Source organism: Lepus europaeus, chromosome 20 (assembly GCF_033115175.1).
Source record: "Lepus europaeus isolate LE1 chromosome 20, mLepTim1.pri, whole genome shotgun sequence".
Taxonomy (NCBI): domain Eukaryota; kingdom Metazoa; phylum Chordata; class Mammalia; order Lagomorpha; family Leporidae; genus Lepus; species Lepus europaeus.
The window spans coordinates 24256228-24271496 of NC_084846.1; the positions used below are offsets into that span (position 1 = coordinate 24256228).

At 40.5% G+C, this 15269-nt stretch overlaps 1 protein-coding gene across 1 annotated transcript in view; it reads right to left on the bottom strand.

Annotated features, from left to right (window-relative positions):
• Nucleotides 1-726: 726 nt before the first annotated feature.
• MACC1 (MET transcriptional regulator MACC1) overlaps nucleotides 727-15269 on the bottom strand; it is an 80375-nt gene continuing 65832 nt past the window's right edge. Inside the window, exon 5 of the mRNA XM_062178734.1 lies at nucleotides 727-1630. Coding sequence (XP_062034718.1) covers nucleotides 1418-1630 — 213 coding nt within the window. The 3' untranslated portion in view covers nucleotides 727-1417. The remainder of the gene's footprint in view (nucleotides 1631-15269) is intronic.

Here is a 15269-nt window from a genome sequence, read left to right on the forward strand (position 1 = left end):
TTACTTACACCTCTGTGCCACTGCAGCATCGTTACAACTGTCATCTTATACTCATGATATACCATGTTTTATTCTCTGTCTCTATCACTGACATCAGCATCGTGTTATTTTCCACATTATCAACCTCAAGCATCTACGTGCCCATCACAGAAGAGGTACACTATCTATCAGCTGACTGACAATAGATGAATGAGTGCCCAAACACACACAGAGACACTGGTAGGGCATCAGCAGATTAAATTTGTGCATAAGTAAATTGTGCCTTTCTGAACTGTGCCAGTCTTTAAACCGAGGCTGGCTTGAGCTCCTAATAATCTATGTCTTCCAAGAGCTTTATAGAACACTCTGATACATACACACACACAGCCTACACATGTCTCTGCACACACAAAGATATCAGTATCTTTGGTTAAGACTATCATACTTAGAACTGACATTTAACCTGGCTGTGATGATACTCACATAGCACATTGGGTACCTGGGTTCAGTCCCTAGTTCCAGCTCTTGATTCCAGCTTCCTGCTAATGCAGACCACGGGAAGTAGCAAAGACCTGGACTCCTGCCACCCATGTGGGAAGCCTGGATTCTGGTTCCTAACTTCAGTCCTGCCCAGCCCTGGCCATTGAAAGCACTTGAGAGTGAACCAACAGATGGAACTCTTTCTCTTCCAAGCTCTCTGCCTCTCAAATACATGCAAATGAAAAGAAAAAGACCACCATACTCAACAGTGGTAAAAGAGGTTTTTGGTTTTTATTATTTTGTTAAATCCCCCTTGTTATTAAAAATCCCTGAGCTCTCAAGAATGACTTTACATGATAATCCTGGGGAGGGAGTCCATGTCGGGGCTGAAGGAAGTAGATGAAAACGCCAGGTCCATGAGTGAGTGAGCATCAGAACTGTTGATTCCCAACGATGTCATTGATGAAAACTCCAGGTTCATGAGTGAGTGCATATCAGAACTCTGTTGATGTCATGTTTTCTTTTCAGCAGTCTTTCAAGAGACAATGAAAAAGAGAAACAATTCCTCCCATTTCCCCGTGAGTTTCCCTCTGTATTCTTGTGTGTTGAATACCCTGCTATGTGGTGTGATTTAAAAAAAAAAAAAAAGTAGAACCAAGTTCTGCAAGCTTTTTCCTGGGTCTGTATTTAACCTTGAGCAGTACTCACTAGTCCTGGTTTTTCCACAGGACAGCTGGGTGTAAGACTGGAAGCCTCTCTGAGCATGAGAGAGAGGGGAGAGAAAGGACGTGCACTGGGATTGGCCTCCCTGGTGTGCTTTCTTCTGGGCTCTGTGAGCCCGCCTCCTGGTGAAACACCCATTGTTCAGAGGGCCTCCAATTTATCTAGACACCTGTTGACAGGATTATCCTAAAAGTTGTTTTGTTTCTCCCCATCCCTCAAAATACTGCCTGGATTTCTATACTTCCTCAAGCGTGGAGAACGCTGTTGCTCTCAGAACCTCTAAGGAATTGACAAGTATCAAAGCTCCAGTTAGGTCTCTCCATTGTTTGGTCGCAGGGCTTTTCATTCTGTCCAAAGCTGACTGAAGATCTTGTAGCAGGTCTCTGTAGCCATTTCCGTAGTGAGCACTCCAAGTACAGAGAAAATCATAGGCAGGTTTCCACATCATCTATAAAGACAAAGTATTAGACTGGAGTAGTGTGGCAGAGAAACAAAGGGAAAAATATATTTAAAGAAAATAAGGGTGTAATTTTCCAGTTCAATGATCTTCAAAAGATCATGAAGGGGATTGCTGGGTCTCCTAGAGTGATAAACATTTAAGAAGTGCAAGGTGGGAAGTGGGATTGGGGCCACGGAGTGGCATCTGCATTACAAAATAAAGCCCTGGTTATCCTCAAAAAAAAAAAAGAAAAGAAAAAAAGAATTTTCAGACTTGTGAAGATGCAAACAAATGGAATACTCAATTATGCATGGGTTTAATAGCAAATATGTTTTAGTAACCACCAATTTTCTGTTATTATATTTCTGCTCTTAAACTAGAGTTTTAAAATGATGATTTTATATATAAGATCTTTAATCTTTTGTATTGATCCATCCACTTTGCATTCCTCATGGTCTTGATATGAATATAAAATGCCTTGCACAATTTTTTGATGAGTACAAATATTATAGAGAGAAACTTTTCATTCTCCAAGATACTTGTAAGCTTAAAGTAATAATCATTTTCTTATTATATGCACCTTTGGTGAAGCGTCTAATACCACATTTCATAATAAGGAGCCAGACTGTGTATTTCACACTTTTAAGTCATTTTACTCAAACAACGAAAAATGTAGCCTGATGATCAAGTTAAAATGAAAGCGAAAATATAGTTGCCTAATTCAAACAATTACTTTGATGATACATTTTTGACCAAAAGAAAAATCAATATTCGATGCTTTTTCATTTTGCATTCCCTAAGCACCTACCCACACCAATGACGTCACTGTTTCCATAGAAATAACTGTACGTCAAAGGAGAACTTCACATGCAAGCGTGTATGTAATGGTAACCAAGGCAACCAAGCTCAGAGAGAATAGAGACAAATGCAGACCCAATCAAACAACTGATGGTACACACACACACACACACACACAGAGCTTAAAATGAATGTTCTGCAAGAAAACAACAAAATGAACCATATGCTTTTAATTGGAATAGCTGGAATATAAACTTTATTACTCATTACTTATTTGGACTTCCAAAACTAATTCAGCAGTGATCCCCTCACTTGAAACTGTAAAATCACAGCATCAGAGCTAAATACTAGGAGAATTGCTCTCACATTCGCAGTAATAGTACATAAAGGAGGGCCTTCTGATGTAGTTTTTTACCCTTTTCCAATATCCTCAGACAGCCTACAATTGAAATAAAAAGCAGTGAAGACCTACACAAGCAATTCCATTATATTTTGCTTCTATCCACATAAAAGGCTCAAGCAGTCATTTGAGGCTATTTGTCCAAAAGGACACTCCTGTGGAGCTATGAACACCCAAATCCTCACCCATCTTGCTGAACTGTAGACAAAGAAAGATAATTATCAAAGTTATACCATATCAGGCTTTATGATGCAGCAATAGAAGTTATCTGTGATTTTTATATGGAAGACTGACCCACACCAGGATCGATAGAGAATTTCACCTGTTATCATTGATAGAATGTTAATGAGGTGTCCCCCGAGAAAGCCCAATCTCCCAAGTCCAGGTCACCATTCATAGCTCAGCAATGGAAGGTGATTGGAGACATTAATAGAAACTTTCTATCAGGCTCAATCTTGGCTGTCACTGCCCAGATGCAAAGATGCATTAAACAAACATTGTTCTGTAGGGGGTATAACCTCACTGTCTAGAAAAGCCCTGGGACCATTATTCTTCACTGCATTCCTTTAAAATCTCTGAGGTTTGCTCCACTAGCTGGTGCATTATTTTTCAATTTGTCATGCATTGCTTAAAATCATGGGTTTTACAACCAACAGCTTCTAAGACTCTTCTAAATCTCTTAGTGATTGAATCTAACAAAAGATGCACTAGGAACATTTTATGATAAACAGCAATTGAGAGCATTTCAGTAACAAGGTGATAGCACAGTAGTCGATTAGCATAAAGTATTGCAGAAAGCAATTGACTCTTATGGATTACAAATGGGTAACTTTGGGGTTGTTCTCTATTCTGCAAATTCATGTGCCTTTATAGGCAGAAACAGCCAAAATGGCCCCACTGACTTTCGTGGGCGGAAGAGCTCTGTATCATCTGTCTTGCTGCAGCGCTATGAATGGCAGTGTGCGGCAAAGCCCTGAGGCACACTCAATCATGAAGCAGCTCCTCAGCGCTATTGGGGGCAGGAGCCATGCCCACGTGTTGCAGAAATTAGGAACTACAGATGCAGGAGGGGGCCAGCGACACAAACTCTCAGCCATGGAGGCAGAGTGCTGCGTACCACCCCCCTCACATTTTGCGAGCTGCCCTGACCGTGGAACACTGCAGCCATCTCTTGCAGTCCAGGGAGCTCTGGCCACGTTGCTGAGTTCTGGACCCTGATGCAGGCTTCCAAATGTATAATTAGACTGCCCAGATGTCCCGTGAATTAGTCAAAATGCAAGGAGGATATTGTCCTAGCTCTTTTGAGATTCCTTTAGAATCTATACCATAATCTGGCTAAAAATGGGTAAGAAGAGCTTTTGGACTGAAAACACAACAGTGGTTAAATTGCATGACCTGTACTAAAATATGTGCATATTTTCATTCCTATTTTTACTTATCATTGCAGCAAGCTAAACATGAATACTCCTTTGGTACAGATTTTGATCTGCTAGAAACTTAACACACATGCTAGAGAAACATTTTTGTAGCATACTTACAATGAAAATATTCAATATACACATGGCTGTTCATTAATCCACTATTTCACTTATTTAATGAAGATTTATTGAGTATTTATCGTGAAAAGGAATTTTATTACAGTAAGGAATAAAATGATGAATATAGTGTAAATCTTTCTTTTAGAAGTTTGTGGCAAAGAAGGGAGACAGATATTGTACAAACACTACCCCAAGGAGTGAATACTCAAGACTTGGTAATTAGGAAAAACTTAAAAATTGCTTGTATGAATCATTTGGTTTTAAATGTTTATTTTTATTAATTTGAAAAGCAGAGAGACACAGAGAGAGAGAAAGAGACAGGTGCAGGTGGGGGGTTCAGGAGATAAAGAAATCTTGTATCCATTTGTTCACTTCTCAAATGCCTACAATAGGCAGGATTGGGCCAAGTCAAAACTGAGAGCTGAGAACTCAATCTGAATTTCCCATGCGGATGCCAGGGATCCAGACACTTAAGTCATCACCTGCTGCCTCCCAGGGTGCAAAATAGCAGGAAGTTGCAGTCAGGAACAGAGCGTGGACTTGAATCCAGGCTCTCTGGTATGGAATGCAGATGTTCCAAACTGTGTCTTAACAGCTAACCCAAATGCTACCCTAGCAGTTTCCCATGGGGAGTCCAGGGCCACCCTGTGTAAGGAGCAAGCACATAGACAATCCCTTCGCATCTTTTACATGAGTATAAGAAAAAGAAGAGATTGTTCTGTTGACCGAGGGGCATCGGTGCTGTGCTGTAAAGGAAGATCATAATATTGTATTCCTTATCTGAGTTCCATGCCTATCAGATGCACCAATTTGAGTAAACTCGTCAAGTTATGTGAGCTTCAAAATTTTTTAAATCTATCAAACGTGGATAACACTTTCTGAGTCTTGAATGTTCATCTGGTACCTCATAAAGCGTATGGAATATAGTTTGCATTAAACTTTTTGATAGTGTATGTAGGAAGTGGGTGCTTTTTGGCGGGTACAGAATAAGGAGCCTAGTTTGTTTATTGCTATATTTTTATTTGAGGGACAGAGAGACAGGCAGACAGATAAAGCAAGCTCCCATAAACTGGTTCACTCCCCAGATGCCTGCATTGACAGTGAGCGCTGGGTCAGGCTGAAGCTAGGCTAAATGCCTGTCCTTAGGAGGCCAGCTTCAGTCTTGCTGGGTGTAAGTTAATGAAGGTAAGGGCACCTGATGAGAATTTGGGATGAATAAATGACATCAAGGAAACAATAAGGATTTTGCATCACTCATGCTATATGAAGGTGAAAGGCATGCCGATAGAGAAAAATGTGAAGAAAGAGAGTACAAGGAAGAAAAAGATAGCCCTCAAGTAGGTCTACTATTAGTGGGTATGGGTATGAAATGGACACAAGGTTAGGATGGGTAGAAGTAGGGTCAGAGTGATGGACAGTGAAGCAGTGCACTGCAGGTGGCAAAAGCCAAGTGCTGAGAGCCTCCTAAGGAAGATGCCCTGTGACTTGCTGGCACCAGCTCACACAAAGCCCAGAGTTGTTGTTCTACCCTCCCAACGTCAGGTGCAGTTACACCACATGCTAGCTTAAAACCATCAGTGTTGGGAGCATCTACTCCATGGAGAAGATTAAAAACTATTAACCAGACATTTTCTCCCTTAGAGACATGGTTAATAGACACTCACCAGCAAGCCAGGAAGAGATCCTGCTATTGTCACCTTTCTCATTACCTGTCATATCCAGTGATGTGGCAATATGAAGAGTACTGTAGAAACGTCAGGATCCGGCAATTTGTAGGCGTTTGGTAACTTCGGAGAAGTAGTGGCGGGCATGCTACAGGTGTGAGTAGGAGCCACAGCAATGGAAACCACAGGACAAGTGGGGCACGTCTGGAATTCAAGTGTGAAAAGAATAGAGACAGCAGCAATGGCAGCAGCAAGAAGAAACAAAAGTATTTTTAAAAGGAAAAATAATCTGTAAAGAGTAATATTTGACAACGGAAAAAGGAGTTTTGCTGGAATCCTACCTTTTTCAGAGAGAGAATGTAGGATTTTTGAGGATTAAAGAGGTGGCATATATGAAACAGCCAAGAAATAAAAGCTTAACTTCCTCTAGGCAGAAGTATAAACACAGAAGGATGTTAAAATCATTATGGAGTCAGGGCACCTGATGTGAGAAGCCAGTATCAAGAGAAATTGAGAAGGAACAGAATCAAAACCATATGTCAATAATTATGTTCTTAGTACACTGATAAAAATACTAAATTTCAAGAAATAGTTTTTCCTTTAATAAGCAAACCTCTAACAGGTACAATAAATAGAAATTTTTCCACCTCAGCAAAGCCTGATAACAGTCCAGCCAGCTTTCATCAATGCAATAGAGAGTCTAATGAGTTCTTTTTTAGATATTTGACATTTGGATTCAAGTCTCTAAAAACTCACACTTTTATATCATCAGCATTTCTTATGACCTTGTTTCATTCTGGTTTTCTTACTACATGAATATATGCTATCAAAGGCACTTCTGCAAGAGGTAATTCATGTATTTCAATTAACTATAGTTCCTGTGGAATTATGTCCACAGATACATGCTCCATGAGGTCACAAAGGAGTCTGCATTTTGTAATTCATCACAGAGAAAATGAAGTCATTCTCCCTGAAAATGTTTAAAGAAATACAATAGGTAGAATAAATAATTTTCTTTCTGGGCTGGCCTAAGTTAAGTCCTCCAAAAGCTGGAAAGCTGGAAATGAGCTGCGGGCTGCCAAGACCTCTTCCAGTTGTGTGTTGTCTTTTATCAACTCAGTGTTTTTAAAATAGTCCTTCTATTCCAGCCCTATGTTATGATTAAGGGAAAATGTGCAGAAACTCCGTGCACATGCTATGACAAATCGGAAGGAAAGCATATTCCTGAGGGTTTGTTTCTGTTGAATTATTCTTTGCGACAAAACACATTCTCTGAGCCTCCTCATTTCTATCCAAATGTTTGATGCAGAGGCTGCATTCTTAAACTCTATGCTTGGATTTTTTTTTTTTTAATGTTAACCTCATGGGGTTATCAGCTCATCCTTGAATAGAAAGCATGAGACTGAGAAAAAAGAAAATGAGCTGTTGACTTCTCATCCACGTGCTTTGATCTCTTTATATAAGGAATAACAGGATTAGGAAGTACTCAATACATCAAGTTGAACATTCTTCCAAAGTGCCAGCATTTGTGTGGAAGGAATATGTCTTTTCTTTGGGTTATCTTCTCAATAGCAGAGGACAAAGAAAAGGTAAGGGAGCAATGTAAAGTGTAATAAGTAGAATGCCAGAGAAAATTAAATAGGAATAGAAATAAAATTATAAAGTTTTCTAAATTTAGAGTGCTTATTTCCAGGAGCCAATAAAACTCATTAGATAATGCACAAGATAATGAAATGTAACATGAAGAAAAGCAATTTAGATTTGAGCATAGCATTCTATGTCTTTTTTAGCTCATAAAATTTGAATAGTAAAAAGAATGTAATTGATTTTAACTACCTTTGGATAATTACATTTTGCCACATTAAAGGATTAATAACCCACCTACATTCCTCATAAAATTATAGAAACAACATTTCATTTTAAGTACCATTAGCTGAAGAAGTATTAAGGCAAGCTTGACTTGTTAATGATTCTTATGTGTGCTCTGTCTTCAGTATATCATTTACAGTATACAGGTAGGTTTTACATCACCTGCAATTGGTAAGTATACAAATATTTTTGAAAACAAGGTTGACATTATCTTCAAAAGAGAAATAAGACCAGCATATCAGGGGGTCCATATTTTCTAAAAAATGAAATGGTGTTTGGTTAAGTGTGTGATCCTCTTGGAAAGAAAAGCCCATTAGGGCACAGCCAGCTAAGTTTGCTGTGGGGATGTCCACTTGGAACTTCAGGACTCAAACATGAACCAGAGGAAGAGAGAGGACCCTCTCCCTGGTGGTAGTGCTTCTGCTCAAAACATCTAACTCTCCAGGGATAGCTGGGGCGGGGGCGGGGTGGGGGGTGGGTCAAAGCCATTCTTACCAATTCCTACTCAGCAGGATTCCTCACTACCCTTTAATCATCACACCACAAGTAGCAGCAGCACCCTCACTTCCAGAAGACATCTGAACATCAGAGCTTAAATAACTGAGTTTCTCCAATACAATTTTTTAATGTAAACTTTACAACAACTGAAGGAAAAGAGAATGGTAAGAACTCTGTTTAGAAGCTGGCTTTCATTCTTTACTCTTCATTTCTATCTCCAGGATCTTGGGTGATCTACAAAATTCCTCTGGTTTCTTACTTTCCCTTTCTGTCAAGATGGGTAGGGGGATTTAGAGCATATTGAATGTCATAGACATATTGCTACGTATACACAGTAACAGATATAACAGTTCCTGGCATATGCTAGGTGTTCAATTAATCATAAGTGTGGTTAGGTTTGAAGTTAAGTAACAAAACCAAAGTCAAATATTCAGGAAAAGAATCCAGGTCACACAGCAATAAAAAACAGAGTCATTTCATTAACTTATTGCTACAAATAAGTTTCATTATTAAGTAGTTTAATACATGTTGATTTAGGCTATATACTTAGCTGGGCTTTGCTTTTCTGAAATTCTTCATGGTTTATGTTCCCCCAACAATAAACCTTGATAAAGAAACCCTTACATCATGTAGTATCCTGTCTACATGTCTTCTATGTTCATTAAAAAATCTCTAAAATATTTAGCCTAATATGATCAATATTTCTATTTGATTTTCAGCCTGGTAGAGAAACACATAATATAGAATTAAACTGAAGATCATAGGAATACAATGTATTACCCTCAGAAATTTCACTGTGGTATTTTGAGGGCTTTCTTGTGTGTGTGTGTGTGTGTGTGATTTAAAAAATGAAGTCCCCTTTTGCAGTTAAAGACTGCAACAAACAGAATTGTACAAAGTAGACTATAGGAATCTAAATATCAAGGCAACAATCTCTAGTTTTAACAGTGAAGACTGGAGAAATTACTCCATACTTAACAATACTACATGAATATCCATGTAGTATTGTCATTTAAGAATCTGTAAATGTTTCTCACTGCAAAAGAGACACAAACCTAAGATTTAAGTACCAAGGCTGGAACTCAGCCAGGCCCTAACACAGAACACTTCAATATTCCTGTAAGCAGAATCCAAGAATTGCCATCTAAGACAGAAAATCCTAACAGTCCAAGGACGTTCATTTTATCTCTGACAAGAGGCATTTTCCAAGGAAAATTAAAAGTTGTTAAGCCCATAAAGAGAAGCTGATTAGCCATGACTTTTTCTGTACTTTTCCATGCATTAGCATTCAGCCAGTCTCACAAGAGAAGTGAGAGACTTTTTCCTTACCTACATTCTTTCTCCAGCTACCCTCGGCCATGTTATTAAAAGGTTATTGCATTTTATTCCCTTTTCTAAATTACGCAGTAGCATACAGTTGCCAAATTCACCTCTTCCTCCTCTTCACAACAGTAGATAACATGTGCTTGGTGCCTGCATATGAAAAGCATTGTTTTTTTTTTCCCATGAATTTCAAAATTTTGTATACTGATTTCTATCTGATTTGATCCTCCAAAAAGCTGATGTGTACGATAATTCACCTCATCATTTTACCTATATGCATTAACACAATGAATATGCATGTATGCATGTATGCATATACATGTATATGTATGCATATATGTATTTCTAGAAAAGTCAATTGAGGCAGGCCTTTGGCACCGTGGTTAAGCTGCTGATCAGAACATCTATATCCCATATCAGAGTACCCAGGTTTGAGTTTGATTCCACGTTCCTGCTAATGTAAACCCTGAGAGGCAGCAGTGAGGGCTCAAGTGGTTGCGTCCCTGCCACCCACGTTGGGGGACTGGATGGAGTTTCTCAATGCTGGCTTCAGCTTGCCCTAGCCCTGGCCACTGCAAGCATTTGAGAAGAAAACCAGCAGATGGGAGATCTCTCTTTCTCTCTCTCTGTCTTGCTGCCTCTCAAATCCAGAAATAAATTTAGAAAAGCCAAGTAAGTTACCCAAAGTGCAGGGCCAATGATTTTTTTTTTGGAGCTGGAACAGATTCCTGGGCAAGAATCTTACAATTCAAGCCTCTTCTTTAATGATCCCAACATATGCACCTAAGCACACATCCCATAATTACCAAGGCCTTCAGCTTGAGTCTTCTCAGTGGTCTCTGTAAGTGTTCCTGTTCAGAAGCTGAAATCCACTTCCAGACCTTTCCAGGTAACTCACACGCTACCCACCCTTGAAGACTGGCTTATGTCTCTTGATTGCACCTGCCCACTTTGGTTAGTTAATTGTCTAGTTCTGAAAGGACTTGTCATCAGTGGCATAGGTGTTTGGACTGGGTATAAAACAAACTGGAATGGTTTCACCTCCTAGCTCTGTCACTTAGCCATGTAATGCTGGATAAAGTACATAACTTCACCCCCAGTTTGCACACTTATAAAAAGTGGATGGTTATAATGTCCTCCTTAAAAAGTGTGTCAAAGGAGCAGGCATGGTGGTGTAGCAGGTAGAGCCACTGCCTGTGACACCAGCATCCCATGTGGGCATGGTTCGAGTCCTGGCTGCTGTGCTTCAGAACCAGTTCCCAGCTAATGGCCTAAGAAAGCAGTGGAGGACAGCCCAAATGCTTGAGCTCCTGCACCCACATGGGAGACCCAGATAAAGCTCCTGGCTTCTGCCTTCTGATAGGCCCAGAACCGGGCATGTGGCCATTTGGAAACTGAACCAGCGAATGGAAGAGTTCTCTCTTTGTTTCTCTCACACTCTCTCTCTCTGTCTCTAACTCTGCCTTTCAAGTAAATAAAATAAATCTTTAAAATTAAAAGTTAATCAAAACAAATGATATATTACAAGGAAAATGCCTGAAATGTTTTGTTGATGCTCAATAAGCAAAAATTTGCAACTATTATCAATTGTCATATAATCATATGCTTCTTTAATACATTATAACAATTCAAATATTAACAAATTATTCTGCTTCCCAAACCAAAATAAAACTTGGTCTTATAGAAAAAAATCTGTTTGAATTTCCTTCTGTTTCTTGTTTGTGCTGAAGACAGATGGATCCAGAAAATGTAAGTGCATATTTGAATAAAATAAAGAAGGCAAGGATACAGAAGAAAGATACAAAACAAGTAGGAAAAATTCTAGAATTCCTGATTCACTTAGGAAAAATAAATCAAATTGGCTGTCCGAGGATTACCCACTTTCTTATTTTTAATCTAGACTAAGAATAAAGTGCTCTGAGCACTCCAAAAGTCAATCCAAGTATAAGGAGGAACAAAGACGTGTGTAGAAGACACAATGGAAAATTAGATATGCAGCAAGTACATGGAAACAACAGAGACTGGAAGTGGGCTTTTGGCTTCAAAGTTCAGACATTTATATCCCAAGGTAGAGTGCCTGGGTTCAGTGTGAACTCTCCATGGTTCCTCTCAGTGCAGACCCTGGGAGCACTGATGGTGGCTCAAGGAATTGAGTTCTTGCCACCCACATGGGAAACCTTGATGAAGTTCTCAGCTCCTAACTTTGGCTTTGGCCTAACCAGCCCTGGCTGTTGTGGGCATTTGCAAAGTGAAACAGCAGATGGGAGTTGTGCTTTCTCTAACTGCCTTTCTATGCATCTCTTTACCTCTAAAATAAATACAGCTTTTTAAAAAGACACAAAATTCACTTTTGCAGTTATAATTCTCTAGGCAAGTGATTTCTGAGGCAGGAGAATACCACTATTAGAACGGTGGAGCTCATGCAATGTCCCTGGGGAGCATGGTCAGCTCTGATAGGTCATGTGATGTCCCTGGGGAGCATGGTCAGCTCTGATAGGTCATGTGATGTCCCTGGGGAGCATGGTCAGCTCTGATAGGTCAGATAAGAAATCATCCTCAGTAGAACTAAGGGTGCCCAGGGTTGAGGCAGAGCCCAGTGGTTTAAGGCATTCTTCAAAACGAATGAGCAGTCAGTGTCCTTGGTGAAAAAAAGGGTCCTAATGAAGAAGATGGAAAGAGCACAATCTTTGTTATCAGGCAGGAGACTGGTGGAGAGGGGGGAAGAAGAATCACTGGTGCCAAAGGCTAAAGAAGAAAGCCACCTTAGGCCTGTGAATATCTTAGCTCTGAAACGTCCAGCTTCTCCCAGCAGCACCCAACTTGAAGACAATGAGTGACATCTCTAACACTTCACCGATTTCTATTTTTAAACTAATATTTCTAGATACTTTCCAAAACTCGCAATGAATATTATCTTTCACAGACAAACATTCGTCTAGCATAAGTGTATTTTTTTCAAAGGACACCCCAAAAAATCCATTTTGCTTGTTTTCAGCCCCAAGCTTTATAGTTTTGCTTTAGTGTAGGATATTGTTAGAGAGGTTGAGTAATATTCCTAAAAGCAAAATTCACAGAGATGGCATCTTAAAAAGCAGCATTCACAGAACTCTCCTAAGTAAAGCTTTTTCTCCTCTTTAGAAGAGAGTAAGAAATAGTCAAGTGTTCAAGGAAAACATGTCAGACATACTATTGATGTCTTCCCTTCTTTAATCAATTTGAGGGATGATAAAGATGTCTGGACTGCTTTCAGTAGTGCCATAACCTGGCTTAGAAAGAGAACAAAGGAAAAGTGAAATGAGTTGTGGGAGACCCCAGCCCTGACCACTTCCTTGTCTGTGAATTTGCCTTGGTGGGCAGAGCACAAAGCTTGAAGGACGTGGAACCACGGAGTCGGGGGTCTATGCTCTACTCTTGGTTCCATGACTTTCTTTTCAGGGAGGCCAGTTTCTCTGCACCCCTACATCTTAGATAATATTCGTGTCTGTCCTGTGAGCTTTTGCTGTGACCAAATAAGTTAATTTTTATAATATTCACAGGGCAGTTCTTGGAATGGACTAAAAGCTACATAACTGTCTGTAACGCAATAAAATAGAAGAAAGGGAAGTAAAAGAAGTTGAAAAGGAGAGAAAATGAGGCATAAGCCTGCCCAAAGGCCCTGGTACATGCAGTGGGCACAGGATACCTCCTAGGAAGGTATGCGCAGAAAACAATAGCTTGGGGCCAGCGCCATGGCACAGTAGGTTAATTCTCCACCTGCAACATCAGCATCCCATACAGGTGCAAGTTTTAGTCCTGGCTGCTCCTCTTCCAATCCAGCTCTCTGCTATGGCCTGGGAAAGCAGAAGATGGCTCAAATGCTTGGGCCCCTGCACCTGCATGGGAGACCAGGAAGAAGCATCTGGCTCCTGGCTTGGGATAGGCGCATTTCTGGCCGCTGCAGCCATCTAGGGAGTGAACCAATGGAAGGAAGACCTTTGTCTCTTTCTCTCTGTAATTCTACCTCTCAAATAAATAAATAAAATATTACAAAAAAGAAAGAAAACAACAGCAGCACAGGAGCTGCTGGGCGTAGCATCTCCCTGCCCCAGTGCCACAAGAAAAAAAAAATTTAGGGATTTCCTCCCTGTGCTCCACCCACCACCCAAAATTAACCTCAGTGTGCTATGGAGTCAGCTATGCAGGTTATTGGTCATGTTTAAGAATCATCTCCTTCCAAAGAAAACTTGCATAGCCATATGTTTATTTGCAGGGTGATGTAAATTAGCATTCATTGACCCTTTTGTGGAAGTGGCCTCATAGGTGTAGATTCCTATAGCTCTCCTGAACGGCCATAGGCTGATAGAGACTGGAATTTTATATTTTTGGAAATAATTTATTTTGTTCATTTGAAACGCAGGATGACAGAGAGCAATGAAATATCTTCCACATGCTGGTTCACCCTTTCCCTGCCCTCCCAAATGGCTGCAATAGCCAGAGCTGGACCAGGCTGAAGGCAGGAGCCTGGAACTCCATCCTGGTCTCCCACATGGGTGGCAGGGATCCATGACCTTGAGGCATCACCTGCTGCCTCCCAAGCACATTAGCAGGAAGCTGGATCAGAAGCAGAGCAGCCAGGTTACAAACAGGCACTCTGGCACTCTGACATGGAATTGCCAGAGTAGGAAGCATCAGTGGAATCCATGGAACCAGCCCCCTGAGCCTGGATTTTTAGAAGAATTTAATAACATGGATCAGAGTGATGCGTGTTCGTGTTAATCTCAGTTAATTGGACCATGGCTCCAAGGAGGACAGTCTAGGGGCTTTCCTTTCTGCCTCTGAGTGCTTACCCGTCACAGACATAGACTTAGTCATTTATGCTTAGGGTTGTCCAAAAGTAAACAGTGGAAAAGCAGGGTGTTTGTTAGTCTCCATCAAGATTTGGAGGAAGACAAACTGTAAACAACCACAATTAGAGAGAAGCCAGATGCTTAAGAGGCTGACCAAATAAACAACTCCTGATAACTCCAAATGAACTTTTTTTTTTTTTTTCCAAATGAACTTTTAAAAACAGCCCGGCTAAGGCAAAAGGAAGAAAGTCCTGCTTGTTACACTCAGTCACCTTTTTCATCAGTTAATGGAAACGTAAGAGTCAGAGCAGCACCTCTCTCATAACTGCGTTCTTTTTCCCCTCCTAAGACTTCTCAACTTTCTGCTCACACTTGTGTGCTGGTTGCTATGTTTTGCTCATTGGCAAGTGGGATGCTCTCTTCGTTTATGGAGGTAAGAGTGTTCTACGATGGGAACTACATCCTTGGTCCCTGGCTGCTCTCCTGGAGGAACACTTGCTGGAGACACAGGCTCCAGGGACCCAGAAGCCAGGGAGCAGATGCTGAGGTTTCACCTGCCTTCACCCCACTCTTTAGACCTTCGTCCTGGATGCCCAGGTGGAATGGCAGCCTCAAAGAGACAAAGATTCCTCAAATAATTAAGATCCAAATCTATGCCCAAAAGGGAGGTAGAGAACACAGTTTCTGCTCCCACCAAGTCATCAACCAATGTGAGAGAAAAATATTTTCTTA